This window comes from Erythranthe guttata, chromosome 10 (genome assembly GCF_056151865.1).
Source record: "Erythranthe guttata isolate IM_541 chromosome 10, IM_541, whole genome shotgun sequence".
NCBI classification, from domain to species: Eukaryota; Viridiplantae; Streptophyta; class Magnoliopsida; order Lamiales; family Phrymaceae; genus Erythranthe; species Erythranthe guttata.
In genome coordinates, this window is record NC_142542.1 from 1863829 (window position 1) to 1879001 (window position 15173).

The window sequence follows — 15173 nt, forward strand, 5'->3', positions numbered from 1 at the left end:
TATTATTATTTCTTAATGAAAAAAGAATATCACTGCATTTAATTTAACGTTATATCCATAACTTCACCCCACTTGTGAGAAGGAAACAAAATCAGTACAAAACTACAGTACAGAGACGAAAATAAAGCGAATATCCGCAACTTTTTGTTCAGTAAGTTGCAAAACCCTAATTAATTCGTTAATCAACTTTTCACTGCATTTAAGCTGCTAATTCTTCAAGTGTCTTCAACAATGGCTCTGGTTGTTCCTCATCAATTCTGCATCAAATTCTCAAAACGCGTCGATTCCAAGGTTCGTAATCCTTCAGTTCAATCAAATTGATTATCGGCTTGGAGTAGTATTACTAAACTCTACGCTTTCAGTAATGGCAATATAATTTTTTCATTTTTTTTTTCCTTTTCGTATTAGCGGATTTAGTAAGCCGCTGATGCATTAATTTAACTGCATTTAATTGATGTTTTGCCAATTCGGGAGAAATGCAATAATATATAAAGTAATTGGAGAATCTATTTTATTGTGTAGGTATTTTGCCCTGCGAGTTATATGAGAACGAATTCAAGCAGAGTGTTTGCCTCGTTATCTGTTGTTACAGATGTGTCAACTTACATACCAGCAGCTCCGATTCTACTGCCCGAAGGGCCGTGGCATCAGGTTAGTAACACAGTGCAGATATGTTAATTTAATTTGAACTTTTTTAGTGAGTATACATTTGTTTCTTTAAGCATTGGCTTAGGTGTGGGTATCCGGTATACGAGTATGCTTATCAACTTGTATGATGTGTTCTGTAAGTGTATGTGTATGTGGTTGTTGTGTTAGTAATTTATCAATTTGTAGTATTTTTTGTTCTGTGCGCTGAGGAGAGCAAAGTGCAAAAAAGAAGACTAAGGTTCGTCTGGTCCATGCAAGTATGGATTGGGTTTTATCATGTTGAATTTGCTTTTAATACTTGTTCTTGAATTATAATTTGATTGATTTGTCAGATAATGGAGTTTCTTTTATTCACCTTAATTTGAAGACACAGTGTACTTGAATTTTTTAGGAGTGTCTCCATCTGAGATCAAATGCACTTAGATTCGATGAAGAGCATATTTTGTTTGCCTGATTTGATATAATCATGTTAGATAGACTCCACAATTTTTTGATTACCAGGATGATAGTGGTTAGTCTCGAAATTAGGGGAAATAGATCATTCTTCATGCTTATGATGTAAATATTGAAATCTTACTCTTGTAAACATAGTAAGAAATGGTACTTTCTGTTTCCGTGACACCAAATTCAAGACTTATTTGAACTTCAAATTTTGTAGATTCCAGGTGGAGTTACGGCTGCAAAGGGTTTCAAAGCTGCTGGAATGTATGGTGGATTGCGTGCAGTAGGAGAGAAGCCTGATATTGCTCTAGTCACTTGTGACGTTGATGCCATATCTGCAGGTTGGTCTACTTATTCGAAAGTTTAGCGTGCTTCACTTGAGTAACTGACTCATATGCTTTACAATGAAAAAATCTTCATCCTAGTGGGAACTCGAGATATATTACCAACTTATGCCTCATAAATAAAATTTTCTGAAGGCTGGTGAATTACCTTATTTTGTAGGAACATTTACAACTAATGTGGTTGCAGCTGCACCCGTGTTATATTGTAAAGAAGCACTGGAGAAGTCCACAACGGTATGCCTCAGCGAAAGCCTATCTATGCTGCTTGTATAAGTTGCTCGTAGTGCAAGAACTTCAGCTCAGTAGCATAAATTGGAGCTAAATAGATGAGATAATTTTTACAATTGGTTGTTGCATATAAAATCCCACGAGATGTTTGTTTAGTTAACATTAATTGATTATCTCTCTGATACTTTTAGAATTTACTTAAATGGGTCTATCTTAAATAGAACTACTTTTCATGGTTCTCAACTTGTAAGCCTGTTATGTAGGAAAATTGCTCGTTTAAGTTTTTTCCAGAAACTGTTTTTCTGTCTAATCTTCAACCTTCCTCTATGTTCCACCCCGCCCCAAAAAAAGAGCAGAAAAAAGACACATTAGGAAGAAAGGGAAGTATTTTCAGATGTGTTAACTGATATATTTTCTGTAACATTTCAGGCTCGTGCAGTACTAATAAATGCTGGTCAAGCAAATGCAGCGACGGTACCTTTCTTAAATCTATTTGCTATTCATTTGAAAATAGGAGTTATTTGCTTCAAATAATAGAAAAGAAATGAAAAATAATTATGCTTTCTTAAGACACAAATTAGAGGGCCGATGATTCCATCCATGCCTTTTTCTTTGTGCTGCTACGCAGTACTTGGATTGCTGTCATCGCCACTGGTCCTTTATTACAATATTCACAATATTTTTTTTCTGGCGACGCTAAGATCCGGTAAAATGGTTAATAGGGTGATGCAGGATACCAAGATGTCATAGAATGTTCTAACGCCCTTGCTCAGGTATCTGTTTTTCAGGGATCTTCTATAACTTTAATTGAAATAGATTTCAGTATCTAATTTTATAATGAATGCAGCTGCTGCAATTATATCCAGACCAAGTTTTGATTGAATCCACTGGTGTGATTGGCAAACGTATCAAGAAGGTAAATTCCTAATGATTAATATCTATTACAATTGTGCTTATCTAATGGATGTAGTTGTATTTTCTTCAAGGTCTGACTAAATGAACCTGACAAATGGGTTCTAAATGTTAATCTGTCATTTTTTACAAAAGAAATGTTTTTACTTGTCACGTGCAGGAGGCTCTTCTCAATTCACTTCCAGATTTAGTAGATCGGCTATCATCAACTGTTCAGGGGTAATGTTTCAAAATGGATTTATAACCCCCACCCCAGTCTGCTGATGATTTTGGACTCTTGATTTCTTTGTTGTTTCCAGCTGGTTTTTAGACATGGATAATGGAATGACTATATTTAAGCTTTGGTCGTTTAATCTTCCCCTTTATTTCTGTTTTTAATAATGTTGAAAATTGTTTCTGGATTTGCAGGGCAGACTCTGCTGCTGTAGCAATAACTACCACTGATCTTGTAAGCAAAAGTGTCGCAATGGAATCAGAGGTGCGTGCCATTCTTCTGTCATGCCTCGTATTTGGACCCCCTGGGATAATAAGTAACAACTGAAAATTCAGCCACGTGGATGTGTGCTTCCAACTGTGAATAGTTTACAGATTTTCAACAAATGAGTGAGGAAGGGTCCTCACTATTATAAATTTTGGTTCTCTCATTTTATCAATGTATGTACTAAATTCAGGTTGGAGGAATGCGAGTAAGAGTTGGTGGTATGGCAAAGGGTTCTGGAATGATCCATCCTAATATGGCAACAATGCTCGGGGTAGGTTCATATTATTCCTTCTGGTTTTTTTTCCCAGAAATTAGCTTAAATAGTACATATTTACTATTTAACTTTTACAGGTTATAACGACAGATGCCTTCGTTACAAGTGATGTGTGGCGGAAAATGGTGCGAGTTGCTGTAAACCGTAGTTTTAATCAAATTACTGTAAGTGCCAAACTTTGAACTATAATTTTGCAACAGATTTATCTGACTAGAGTTGAAAAGTTCCCATCAATTCTTTGGTAGTATATGCACCTATCATGTGCATATGGCTAGCACAACTAAATATGTGTGAATTTGTCCACATACATCCGAGATTTTTTTTTCTTTTCTTGGTACTTAGTTAACATGTATGTATGTTGGCCAAGGGTTGTAACTGTTCGTTAAGCATTCTCTTCATTAATAAAAGACAACAAATTTCCCAGTCTTATTGTTTGTACAACACTGATCAGTACTCAACTCTGCAAATTTATTACTTTTCATGCATACTAACTTGATGAGTGATTGACTGAATTAAAATGCTGCGGACCCTAATCCTATTTGGTGAAAAAAAAAATTGGCAGGTAGATGGAGATACAAGTACTAATGACTGTGTCATTGCTTTGGCTAGTGGTCTTTCAGGGGCAAACAAGATTTCTTCCTTAGATAGTTCTGATGCAGAACATCTGCAAGCATGTCTTGATGTTGTAAGTATATACGTATTGTGAATTATTTCTCCTGTACTCGTTTGCAGTAAGTTCTTATTTTTATTGTTCATGTTGAACTACTATCTCTTAGATTAAGTTTGATATTTCTTAGTTAACTATCATGGCACCATAGTATCAAGAAAATATGTCAATATTCCTTGTGGGCACCAGGTCCGGGTCCGCTACCTTAACGGGCCGTTGAGTTACCATGATTTACATTCCTCCATCAATCCTTGTCGGGCCAAGGGATGGGGGCCCTGGGGGCGAGGGATTTCGCCTTTTGGTGCAAGAAAATATGTCAATATGGATCTTTGGATTGTCTGGGATGATTGCATAGGTGACTAATTTAATTAGATAAATGCGGGGCGAATGTGCATGACATGCTATTTGTTACATTTTCTATCAGGTAATGCAAGGTCTTGCAAAATCAATAGCTTCAGATGGTGAAGGAGCAACATGCTTGATTGAGGTGTGCCTCTTCTGCAATAGAATTATGATATTTTGTTCGTACTACTTTTTTCTATTTTACGACCAAAAATGAGTATTTAACTATTTATCCTTGTGCATCTTGAAAATTTTACCACTTTTGTGGGAAAAAAGTGTCTGATATACTGTTTTGTAACTTTTATATAAATAATTATTCAACCGAAATAAGTTTATAATTAGCTGCCCTTATTTTTAACTTGAATACCCGCTGCAGGTAAAAGTATCTGGTGCAGGGTCTGAAGCCGAAGCAGCAAAGGTTGCACGATCAGTGGCATCTTCTTCATTAACCAAGGTACGATACAAATATATACTGAAATGTCACCATAATTTTCACCATTTCCGAGTTGCTTAGCTTTGAATTTCCATTTGTCTATGTATTAGGCTGCAGTATATGGCAGGGATCCAAATTGGGGGCGGATAGCTTGTGCTGCTGGTTATGCAGGAATTCCTTTCAATCCCAATAAACTTCGAATATCACTCGGTGATACTCTATTAATGGAGAATGGCCAACCACTCCCATTCGATAGGTACAGTAAATACATCAAAAAGCAATACAACTTTCTCCCCGTTAACATATCTTAAACCCTAAATAACCTTTCAGACCACCATCAATTGCCACATGCACTGTTTTTCTACCTAGAGGCTAGAAGTTATAGTTCGATTAAAAATGCTCTGATAATTGGGTTGGCGGGTGTGAATTGTTCCACGGGGGATTTTTGCCAAGTAATAACATAGGGCAGTTTTTGGCAATTCGATATAATAGAGGGGTGGTATTGCAATAAACCCTCATTTATTAACTCTCTCTCTCGAGTACCTTCTGTTTTGTTACTAATAAACAGGAAAATGTTGCAGGGCTGCTGCTAGTGATTACCTCAGGACGACTGGGGAGGAACATGGGACAGTCTTAATTCAGATATCCATTGGTGAGTTTGAGTAATATGTTTTTGATTTGATGTGCAATGCGTTTATATAGCACCCCCGATCTTCACAAATCAAAACCCATGGCGTCACAAAGATAAAGATTAAAAATAAATAAAATCAGAGGATCAATGGAGAAATGTGTTTGCTTTATCAGTAACCTATCTATGTGGTCGATGCCGATTTTGGTTCAGACTTCTTTTTTCCCTTCGATTTATTGAATCTGCTATTTTTCACCAATTCTCAACAGGTGATGGTCCAGGGAGTGGACAGGCATGGGGTTGTGACCTGAGTTACGATTATGTGAAGATAAATGCCGAGTACACAACATAAGTTATGTGAAGATTAATCCGAGACACAACATAAGTTATGTGAAGATTAATCCGAGACACAACGTAAGTTATGTGAAGATTAATCCGAGACACATCAAAGTTATGTGAAGATTAATCCGAGACTCTTTAAGTGAAATTCGTCATGATCCAACTCAGTTGTACGTATTTTATTTCTCTAATGGATCATTATGCCAACATATACTCGACTGATTCTGAGCATTGGGCTAATGCTTGGGAATTTGTAGCTAGCTAAGAAAGATCTGCCTTATTCAACCAAAGAGTTGACATTATTTCTTTAACTATAAAAACAGCATCATAAAATTTCCTAGATTCATTGATGCACAGCAAGTTGAAATTACAGGCCAGAAAATTAAGCTCAATGAATCTATATAAGAGATTCAAGCAAACTAAGGTTCGAGCCAAGTTCCAACTAGATTTTGACATATGACTAGCCGTAGCAGTGCGGACAAATAAAATCCTTGTCACCGATGTAAATGGTAACAAGACAATAATAACCAAAAAAGAAAGACAATAACAATGAAACGAGTGCAATAAGACCGACTTATAAATCCAATGAACTAAAATACAGGAAATTTAAACAAAACATAAAATCATCTTGATCCATGCTCAAACAAAAGGCAACAAAACATTTTCCACAATCTCTTGAAAGTCTCACGGGTCAACAAGATCTCACCTCTTATTATTTATTTACACCAAGTAGGGAAACAAAAGCCATTCATTCAAGTAGCCTCAGCAACCGGATAGCGCAACTCCGCCATAGAGTTCTTCATAAAACTATTCCCACAGAACTGATCCGGATTCCCAACATGAAAATCTACAGCCTGAGTCTCGACAAAACTGACCCCACTCTCTTCGTGGAAAGGCTTCAGCTTATTAGTGGAGGAGGAACTCCCTCCATTTTTCCGACCTTGCTTCTTGTCTTTTCCTTTGCTGCTCCCTCGTGAAGATTTACCCTTCTGTTTGTACTTTCCAGACTTTCTGCGCTGATTCTTATTTGATGGGAAATGCGACACTGAAGTCGGAACTGGATCGTACACATCGGGGGCCCACGTTACAGACAGCTTCTTAGTTGGTGTTGTACCTTGCTTTTCACGGCTACCTTTCATGGCTGATAGAATCTGAGAGACAATAGCATCGAACAGAAAAGATAACGGTATTGTTAACATTACATGCTGAGACCTTAACATAATGAATATCCATGCATTGAGAAACAGTCTAATTCAGGATGAAATGATTCACAACCTACTATACTAACAGGGATGATGAAGGTAAAGCAAGGAGGAACAGTAATCTCAAAAGTAAAAGTGACACTTCAAAAGCTCAAAAGATAGGCAAAGCTTTGATAGCCTGCACAATCCAGATGAAAGTTTCTGGTGCATTGACTGGTCAAAACTGAAGTTCTCACGAGTTGGAGAACAGAGAAAAAATAGTTTATATGTAAGCACATAACCTCATTATTTAATGGTAAGATATAAACTTTAGCTATGAAATTTTCATATTTCCAGAAAGATCTCTCAAGAGGCACATGGTTTTGCTCCGGACCTCTCAGGCACAAATACACATACCTCTCAAGATTGAAGGCAGAAGATGAAAGCCTACTTTCCCGGATTTTACATGATCAAATAGCGTCACTCTAATTCTAGTTATGCCAACTAAACAAATGTCAGTACACTATTATAACTAGCCTGACAAAAATCCAGCAGAAGATGTTACTAAATAAGATCTATTTCACATGAGAGATCTTGTATATTAATGAACACACACACTAAAAAGAAGGTTGTCAAGAGAGCTCATATTAAAAACTTACAGGCAGCGACATCGATCGTGAATGGCACCCATTGCAAGGTTTAGCAGGGCTATTTACTTCAGAGACTTCAGCAGTTAAATCATTGCTCTGCTTTCCTTTCTCACCCACAAATGAATCTCCGGAGGATTTGGGCCCACCACGAACTGGAAATGTAGCACACATGCTAAAGTGTTTCTCCTGAGCTGAATTAGCAGATGCACTCTTATCCAGTTCTGCGGATTCGTGTTCCTTCACCGCATTCCCTATTTCATTTTCCTCCGAAGATATGTTAAATCCACTTGTTGATTTTTTAACGTCTTCGATATTCAGAACTTCATTCAAACTAGTTTTAAGGTCAATCATAGAAAGACCTTTGTCCTCCGGAATTAGATTGTGTGGACCTATTGAAGATCCACTGTTGTTGCTTATTTCTAGACAAGCCGACGAATTACAAGGAACATATACTTCCATCTACAACAAAAACAACTGAAGAGAAGAGCTGCAAAATCGAAACTTGTCAGTTATAAATATGCAACAGGTATGGTAAAAATATAACTGGTAAGAGGCAACAAATTTGACACAATATTACAAACATACGGTACTTAATATTCTTCGTCGGATAACTATATTCATTTGCACCATTTAGACTCATCTGACACATCCTTCTTCATTTTCATCATCCGTTAGTTCAGGACACAAATGACAAATATAATTACATACAGAAACAAAGCATATAAAACATTATCAAGCTACATGAATACTCGAACATGATATATATATTCATCTGATTCCATTGTTTCATATCCTGATCCCAATAAGTTTGACCCAAGTTTACAAGATGAGCATATAAAAGTCAAAACACTACAAATAAACAAAACCATACAATGAAATATCATCAAATTTAGAAACACCGGATCTATAAAAAAAATATGGATATCATCCGGTAAAATTAAAAATATTAAAAATGCAAAAATAAACATAATTGGCTGAAGAAAGTACCTGTATGGATCCAAACGCACTTCACACAAATCCTCGTTAGTCACAATACACTCGAAACGATATCCAATCAACAGCAAATCGAAAATCTCTCAATTTCCTAGCAGATTTATCTCCTCACCCAAACTTACGAGTACTATACGAGAACGAATCGCAAATTTACAAAATAGTGCGTAAAAAACGTCGATGAACCAAAACCGATCCTAACAAAAACTAAAATGGCAAAACGTTAACTACTAAGATTACCACGCCGATCACTTTTCTGCAGATGTTTCAGACGATGAGAAGACGAGCCGCCATGGAAGGAGGTGGCGTACGAGCGCGTGGGTAGAAGTAGATCGGGAGAAGGCACCGAATGCATCGTTCGATGCTCTTCGATTCACAAATCTCCAATTTTGATTCGAATTATTCTTCAGCAGAATCGAAAATATGCACAGAGCGCAGGAAGAAGGCGAGCAGAGAAATACAAGTCTATAAAAATGATTCTTCAGGAAATGCAGATTAGATCGCCATGTAAATCGGGAAATAGCGGAGTGATCGGCATCGGAAGACGAAACCCTAGGAAAAGCGTTAGACTCGTGGGATATACGGAGGAGGTGAAGAAGATATATTATCGGATATATTGAAGTTTTTTCATATTTATTTTCACGAAAAAGAAAAAGAAAAAAAAAAGGACAAAAAAAAGATATACGTGTCCTTTGCTTCTCATCGAAATTACTAATCTATCCCGCATTACAATTGCCACTGTGGCAATACACTTTGTTTATGTAATGCCACATGGAAATAAATTTGTTTATGGTTTTTTGTTTCACTTAAAAGCTCACTTATTGAAAAATAGTAAAAGAAATTGAAAATTATAACTATACATTTTTATATTTATACAACTCAATTTCTCTTGGAAAGAATAAATAGAAGATGGGTACACGTAAGGGTGTTCACTCGGCCGGTAGATCTACTGAATTGAAAATACGGTACGTACTAAATACCAAACTGAAAATTCGGTATGATTTGCGGTATTGATATCATGGTATGTCATATCCTGCCGAATACCAAAATATTTAATAAATAATTTTATTTTAGTTTTTATTTTTTTATGGTTATAACAAATTATAAAATGTTTTTAGATTGATAATTTTATCCATTATTTACGAATTAGCCTCTATTGGTAACCATTTTGTTTTTGTTTTCAGTGCCGATCTTTGAAATATCGACCTTTTTAATTACGTGACAAAATCAAAATTTACGATTTATGCTTATTTTTTTCAATTTCAAAAAATGTGATTTGGGGGAAAAATAATACTAGCCAAGCCATGTAGCACCCGTAGGGGCAAACATGTCATATAATGATTCAGTAGAACTTCGAGATATATTAAATTATTATTAAGACAAAATATCTTTTGGTCAACGCAGACAAAGTTGGGTCTCCGCGAAATCGTGACCGTTCGATTAACTGAAAATTTTGAACCTTATCTCTCCTTGACTTAGATAGTCCTCCTATATTAAATACTCGTAAATTCGGCCCATTGGGCTTTTATTATTTCTTGATTACCCGTACAAATTGGTCCACTAGATTTCAATAATTGACCTCGTGAATTACACCCATTAATTTTAATACGAATACGTAGTACTGATACGACTATTAATACGAATAGTAATACGAATACTAGTAATATACTAATATATTACTGTGGCGCTAATATCTAATACTAATATTAATAATTTAATATTAATAATAATATCATTTACCAAAAAATAATTGGAATAATAAATGTAATTTTTGATAAATGACTAAATTGAATATTTTTTTAAATCACACAAATTAATGCCAAATAAATATATCCGAAACTATTTTATTTACTTACCTAACGGATCAAGTAAATAAATTAAATTTTTCTTTCTGATATGAAAAATAAAATAACATCAACTTTGATAATTCGATTATATAAAACAATAATACTTACACTTCAATATTCCCATTTTAAATCAACCGCACTCGCGTATATTTATCAATTTTAACTAGTTTACTTCATCACGTTGATTTTTTATTTTTTTTTTGAATACAAAATAGGTTACTTCATTGTGTATTTATGTTGAATATTTGATCAAGTGTTAAGAATCAGTTGAAAATTATTTTAAATATTTCATTAGATAATAGATAATAGAATCTTTAGAAGTATTGTCAAATTACGAAAACTCCCCTTTTGTTTGAGTAATTACATCCACTCCCCTTAACTATAAATCTTTTTACACGTCTACCCTTGCAGTTTCAAATTTAGTTGAATCTTCGAGATTACATGGAATATTATCACTTGTACCCGTTTTATCCCATTCGAACTCCATATTTTGAAGCAAGATAATCATAATATGTGTTTTTTGGCTTGTATATATCAGATTGTGGTGGATCGGAAACTGTTTTTTTACACAAAACGATTACAAACTAGAGCACATTCTACGAAATCTAGATGATTATGTTGAATTTGAGACTATACGGACGGAGGTGTAAGAAAAAATTATAGTTGAGGGTAGATATAATTATCCAAACAAGGGGTTTTTTTTTTTGTAAATTAACCATACCTCAGGAGGTGGTTGTAATTTACCCTAAAAATAAAAATAAAAACAATTTACGGATTTAGTCACACTCCCACGCGCCCAGCTCTTATTGGACCAATTCGAATCACGCGGATCTTGAACAAACCCCATTTCGACCGTCGATAAAATCTGATCCAACGGTCTACATATTTTCATCCATTCTGTTAATCACCCCGGCAAGCATTGTACACGTTCAGTTGCACCTCTTTCCATTGTCAATCTCACAATCTTCTTCTTTAGCTCTTCATCGTTTCTTTATCGTAGCAGAGAGAAATGGAAGCTGGCGGTGTGAAAGCGAAGAAAGGAGCTGCGGGAAGGAAGGCCGGCGGTCCGAAGAAGAAATCGGTTTCCCGGTCCACGAAAGCCGGTCTACAGTTCCCCGTCGGCAGAATCGGCCGTTATCTGAAGAAAGGACGCTACTCTGAGCGCGTGGGCTCCGGTGCGCCTGTGTACTTGGCTGCTGTGCTTGAGTACCTTGCTGCTGAGGTATTTTCCTCGGATTCCTCTCATTTTCAATCCAACTGTTGAATCATGCCCTATTTCTTTTCAATTGGTGGTGGAATTTGTTTAGATTTCATGTTCGAGCGCGTGAATTTACTCGATTTTTTCGTTTTTATCGATTTAGGGTTTCCAATTCATAATTAGGGCTTTAATTGATCAATCAATCAAAATTGAAGTTATTTTCGACGATATTTAGTTCTTAGATCTGTCCATCATTCAATTCATTCAATGCGATCCGATACACCACAAAAAAAAAAAAAAAAGGGGGAATTGATCGAATTTTGTCGAAATTGTGGTTAGGTATTGGAATTGGCTGGAAATGCAGCAAGAGACAACAAGAAGAACAGGATTACTCCAAGGCATTTTCTGCTTGCTGTGAGGAACGACGAGGAACTCGGAAAACTCCTTGCCGGAGTTACGATTGCGTATGGAGGAGTTTTGCCGAACATCAATCCGGTTCTTCTGCCCAAGAAGAACGAAAAGGTGGGTGAAAATGCTGCAAAATCGCCATCAAAGGCGACTAAATCCCCTAAGAAAGCTTAGTATGTACTGTTCTTTTGTTCGGATATATAGTTGAATTGGATGAAGTCGTTTGATTTGTAGAGTTTGGGTTGTGTAATTTGGAATAATGTTTCTGTTCGTATGTAGAGAATATGTTTACATCACCATTATAGCTCTGCTGCAAATTATAGTAAATCGTTTGTTACGATTGTATCACCTCTCATGAGTTCCAAATTACAGTGGATTATTGAAAAACTGGTCCAGCTCGAGGATTCGATTTAGTCCGGTTAAAATCTATTAGAAATTGATTAAGTAGATTAACCAGATATTACTCTGAATTATAGAGAAAAAAAATTGTATGTATTTTATCAGCATGTTTACTAATTTGATGCACAGATTAAGTGGAGTTTGATTGAAGAATAGGTTTGTCTGTGTGTTTTCTTAGTTGAAAATGTGCAATAAACTTGCTTGAAAGAGATCTTGCTTTTATCTGTGGGTAACTAGTAGTCAGAGAGCAGATGGTTATACATTTAACTTCTATAAATTAATACAGTCGGGATTAGGAAAATTCTATTAATTTTTATTAAATTATCGACTTAATAATTTAACATGTTTTCTCCAAGTTGGGACCGAAAGAATTTATTATTTAATCGAAGTTATTATTTAATCGAGGTTCTACTGTATTCAATGTATTCATTTGTTAGTGGTGATTCTTATGATAAAATAAATATCAGAATTCAAAATCAACAGTGTTCATTACATCTGTTATCTGTTTCATTTTCATATCAATGGATCTCTAATTCTATTTAATGGGCCGATCTCAGTGACGGGTCGAAGTGAAGTATATATATATACATTAGCTGCATGTGGCCGAGTCCATAAGAAATATTATAATCAACTACATTAATATATCTAATTAATAACATATTTTGCCAAAAAATATTTTCTTTAAATAATCAACCAAAACTTTGATTTGGTATTCAATACTCCATATGTTCTATAATATTTGTCTCTTTTGAGAATTTTTTTTTGTTCCATATTATCTGTCACTTTACAATTACAATGGTGCATTAATTGCTTATTTTTCAATTTTACCCTTATTAACTCTATATCACTCTTCATGCATTAATTAATAAACAAGGGTATTTTGGTCCATCAATATCTATTTTTCTAAAAACAACATATTTATTGAGATTCTTAATATTTGTGCCAAGGTGAAAAACGACATCTATTTAGGAACGGAGGGAGTATTTATTTCCAAAAAAAAATCTGTAATTCGGTGCACACGAATACCGAATTTTGACATATTACTACATGTATAAACTATATAATATGGTATTTAACTTTTACAATAAAATTATCAATTATATACTAAAAATAAATAAATATCCGGTTCCGGTTTGGGTGTCTGTATACAAATAGCATTAGGTTTGAACTACAAATAGCAATTCTTCAACTGTAAAAAATAAGTCCCTAAAGCAAACGTCCCTACACGCGCCTTAACTATCGGTATGCTGTAATAGCCACCCCTGATTGGTCCAATTTTAAGCACGCGGATCGACATTAACTTCTCCACAACCGTCGATAAGAACCAATCCAACGCTCCAAAACTCCCCCCTCTTTTTTCATCTCAACCTCGATTCCCACTGCTAATTAAACCAAAACCACCACCGCTCAACTATATAACCATTACTGCAACTCTTCTCCCTTCCCTATCTCAAATCCTCCTCTTCTTTTGTATTTCAGTCATTTACTTTTGTAGCAGAAAAAAAAAAAATGGAAGCCGGTGGTAAATTGAAGAAGGGAGCCGCTGGAAGGAAGGGCGGCGGTCCGAAGAAGAAATCGGTTTCCCGATCCGTCAAAGCCGGTCTGCAGTTTCCGGTCGGGAGGATCGGCCGGTATCTGAAGAAGGGACGTTACTCTCAGCGGGTCGGATCCGGTGCACCGATTTACATGGCTGCCGTGTTAGAGTACCTCGCTGCTGAGGTATCCTTCATTTTGCATTATTAAATCAATTTAATTTCTCTGAACTCTTAGATCTATTGCATTAATTTAATTTTTTTTTAAATTTTCGAAAATTGTGTGGTTAGGTATTGGAATTGGCAGGAAATGCAGCGAGGGACAACAAGAAGAGCAGAATAATTCCGAGGCATTTGTTGCTAGCTGTGAGAAACGACGAGGAGCTGGGAAAACTTCTGGCCGGAGTGACGATTGCTCACGGCGGAGTTTTACCGAACATCAACCCAATTCTTCTACCTAAGAAGTCGGAGAAGGAGGTGGAGAAGGCGGCGTCTAAATCTCCGTCCAAGGCCACCAAATCTCCTAAGAAGGCTTAGTTTTACGTTGCTTGTTTTAGTGTTGGGTTTAATGGATTTGTTAGGTTAATTTCCTTGTTGGCCTGTAGAGAGAGAGAGAGAGAGAGAGAGAGAGATGTTTATAATTGGGATGATGATTTGTACTTTAATCTTTAGTTGATGATCGTTGTTTAGATTCCCATAATTAAACGTTATGGATTGCTTTTTCTTTCTGAAACTTGTTTGGCTCTTCACTATTTTTCTACTTTGCTTCAACCCCATGGTTACTGTTATTAGGGGTATTCATACTGAATTGAAATCATACTAATAATAGAATAAAACGATAATTGTAAACCTAATATCAATTCTACCCCCAAAAGAAAATTAATTTAAAAAAAATAAAATCTGAATTAGGTTAAAGATAATTCAAAATATTGTTGATCAGTGAATTAAATGTTTGTATTGGGCTAAATTTGCGGCAGTGAAAACCCAAGAAAGTGAAGAACCAGCCCAAACTAGCTATTGGGCCAAAATTCCACAGGTTTTGAGGGATCTCGAGCTAATCCATGGGGATTATGAACAGTTTGATCATCTACATCTTCGACAAGCTGGCTCGGTACAATAAGAAGCCGACAATTACTTCTCGCGATATTCAGACCGCCATAAGGCTGGTTCTGCCCGGTGAGTTGGCTAAACACGACATCTCTGCGGGAGCTACGGCGGTGACAAAATTCAC

The 15173-nt window shown here is 35.9% G+C and overlaps 4 protein-coding genes across 4 annotated transcripts; 3 read left to right on the forward strand and 1 right to left on the reverse strand.

The window, feature by feature from the left end:
• Positions 1-59: 59 nt before the first annotated feature.
• Positions 60-6077, forward strand: LOC105952931 (arginine biosynthesis protein ArgJ family). Its single transcript, XM_088824578.1, has 17 exons — positions 60-291; positions 523-651; positions 1307-1430; positions 1594-1667; positions 2091-2135; positions 2384-2434; positions 2509-2577; positions 2734-2792; positions 2982-3051; positions 3245-3325; positions 3406-3492; positions 3891-4013; positions 4420-4482; positions 4714-4791; positions 4881-5026; positions 5352-5422; positions 5668-6077. Exons 1-17 carry the CDS (start codon positions 232-234, stop codon positions 5748-5750), a joined length of 1413 nt encoding a protein of 470 aa, XP_088680704.1. The 5' UTR covers positions 60-231; the 3' UTR covers positions 5751-6077.
• Positions 6078-6281: 204 nt separating this feature from the next.
• LOC105952930 (uncharacterized) lies at positions 6282-9199 on the reverse strand. The gene is made up of 3 exons (XM_012976530.2): positions 8556-9199; positions 7578-8055; positions 6282-6888 (listed from the first exon to the last, which is right to left on the reverse strand). Exons 2-3 carry the CDS (start codon positions 8025-8027, stop codon positions 6490-6492), a joined length of 849 nt encoding a protein of 282 aa, XP_012831984.2. The 5' UTR covers positions 8028-8055; positions 8556-9199; the 3' UTR covers positions 6282-6489.
• A 2101-nt stretch (positions 9200-11300) lies between these two features.
• On the forward strand, positions 11301-12359 carry LOC105952929 (putative histone H2A.1). Its single transcript, XM_012976527.2, has 2 exons — positions 11301-11627; positions 11943-12359. Exons 1-2 carry the CDS (start codon positions 11415-11417, stop codon positions 12183-12185), a joined length of 456 nt encoding a protein of 151 aa, XP_012831981.2. The 5' UTR covers positions 11301-11414; the 3' UTR covers positions 12186-12359.
• A 1377-nt stretch (positions 12360-13736) lies between these two features.
• On the forward strand, positions 13737-14675 carry LOC105952928 (histone H2A). The gene is made up of 2 exons (XM_012976526.2): positions 13737-14129; positions 14234-14675. The coding sequence occupies exons 1-2, from the start codon at positions 13920-13922 to the stop codon at positions 14477-14479; spliced, it is 456 nt and encodes a 151-aa protein (XP_012831980.1). The 5' UTR covers positions 13737-13919; the 3' UTR covers positions 14480-14675.
• The last annotated feature ends 498 nt before the right edge of the window (positions 14676-15173 follow it).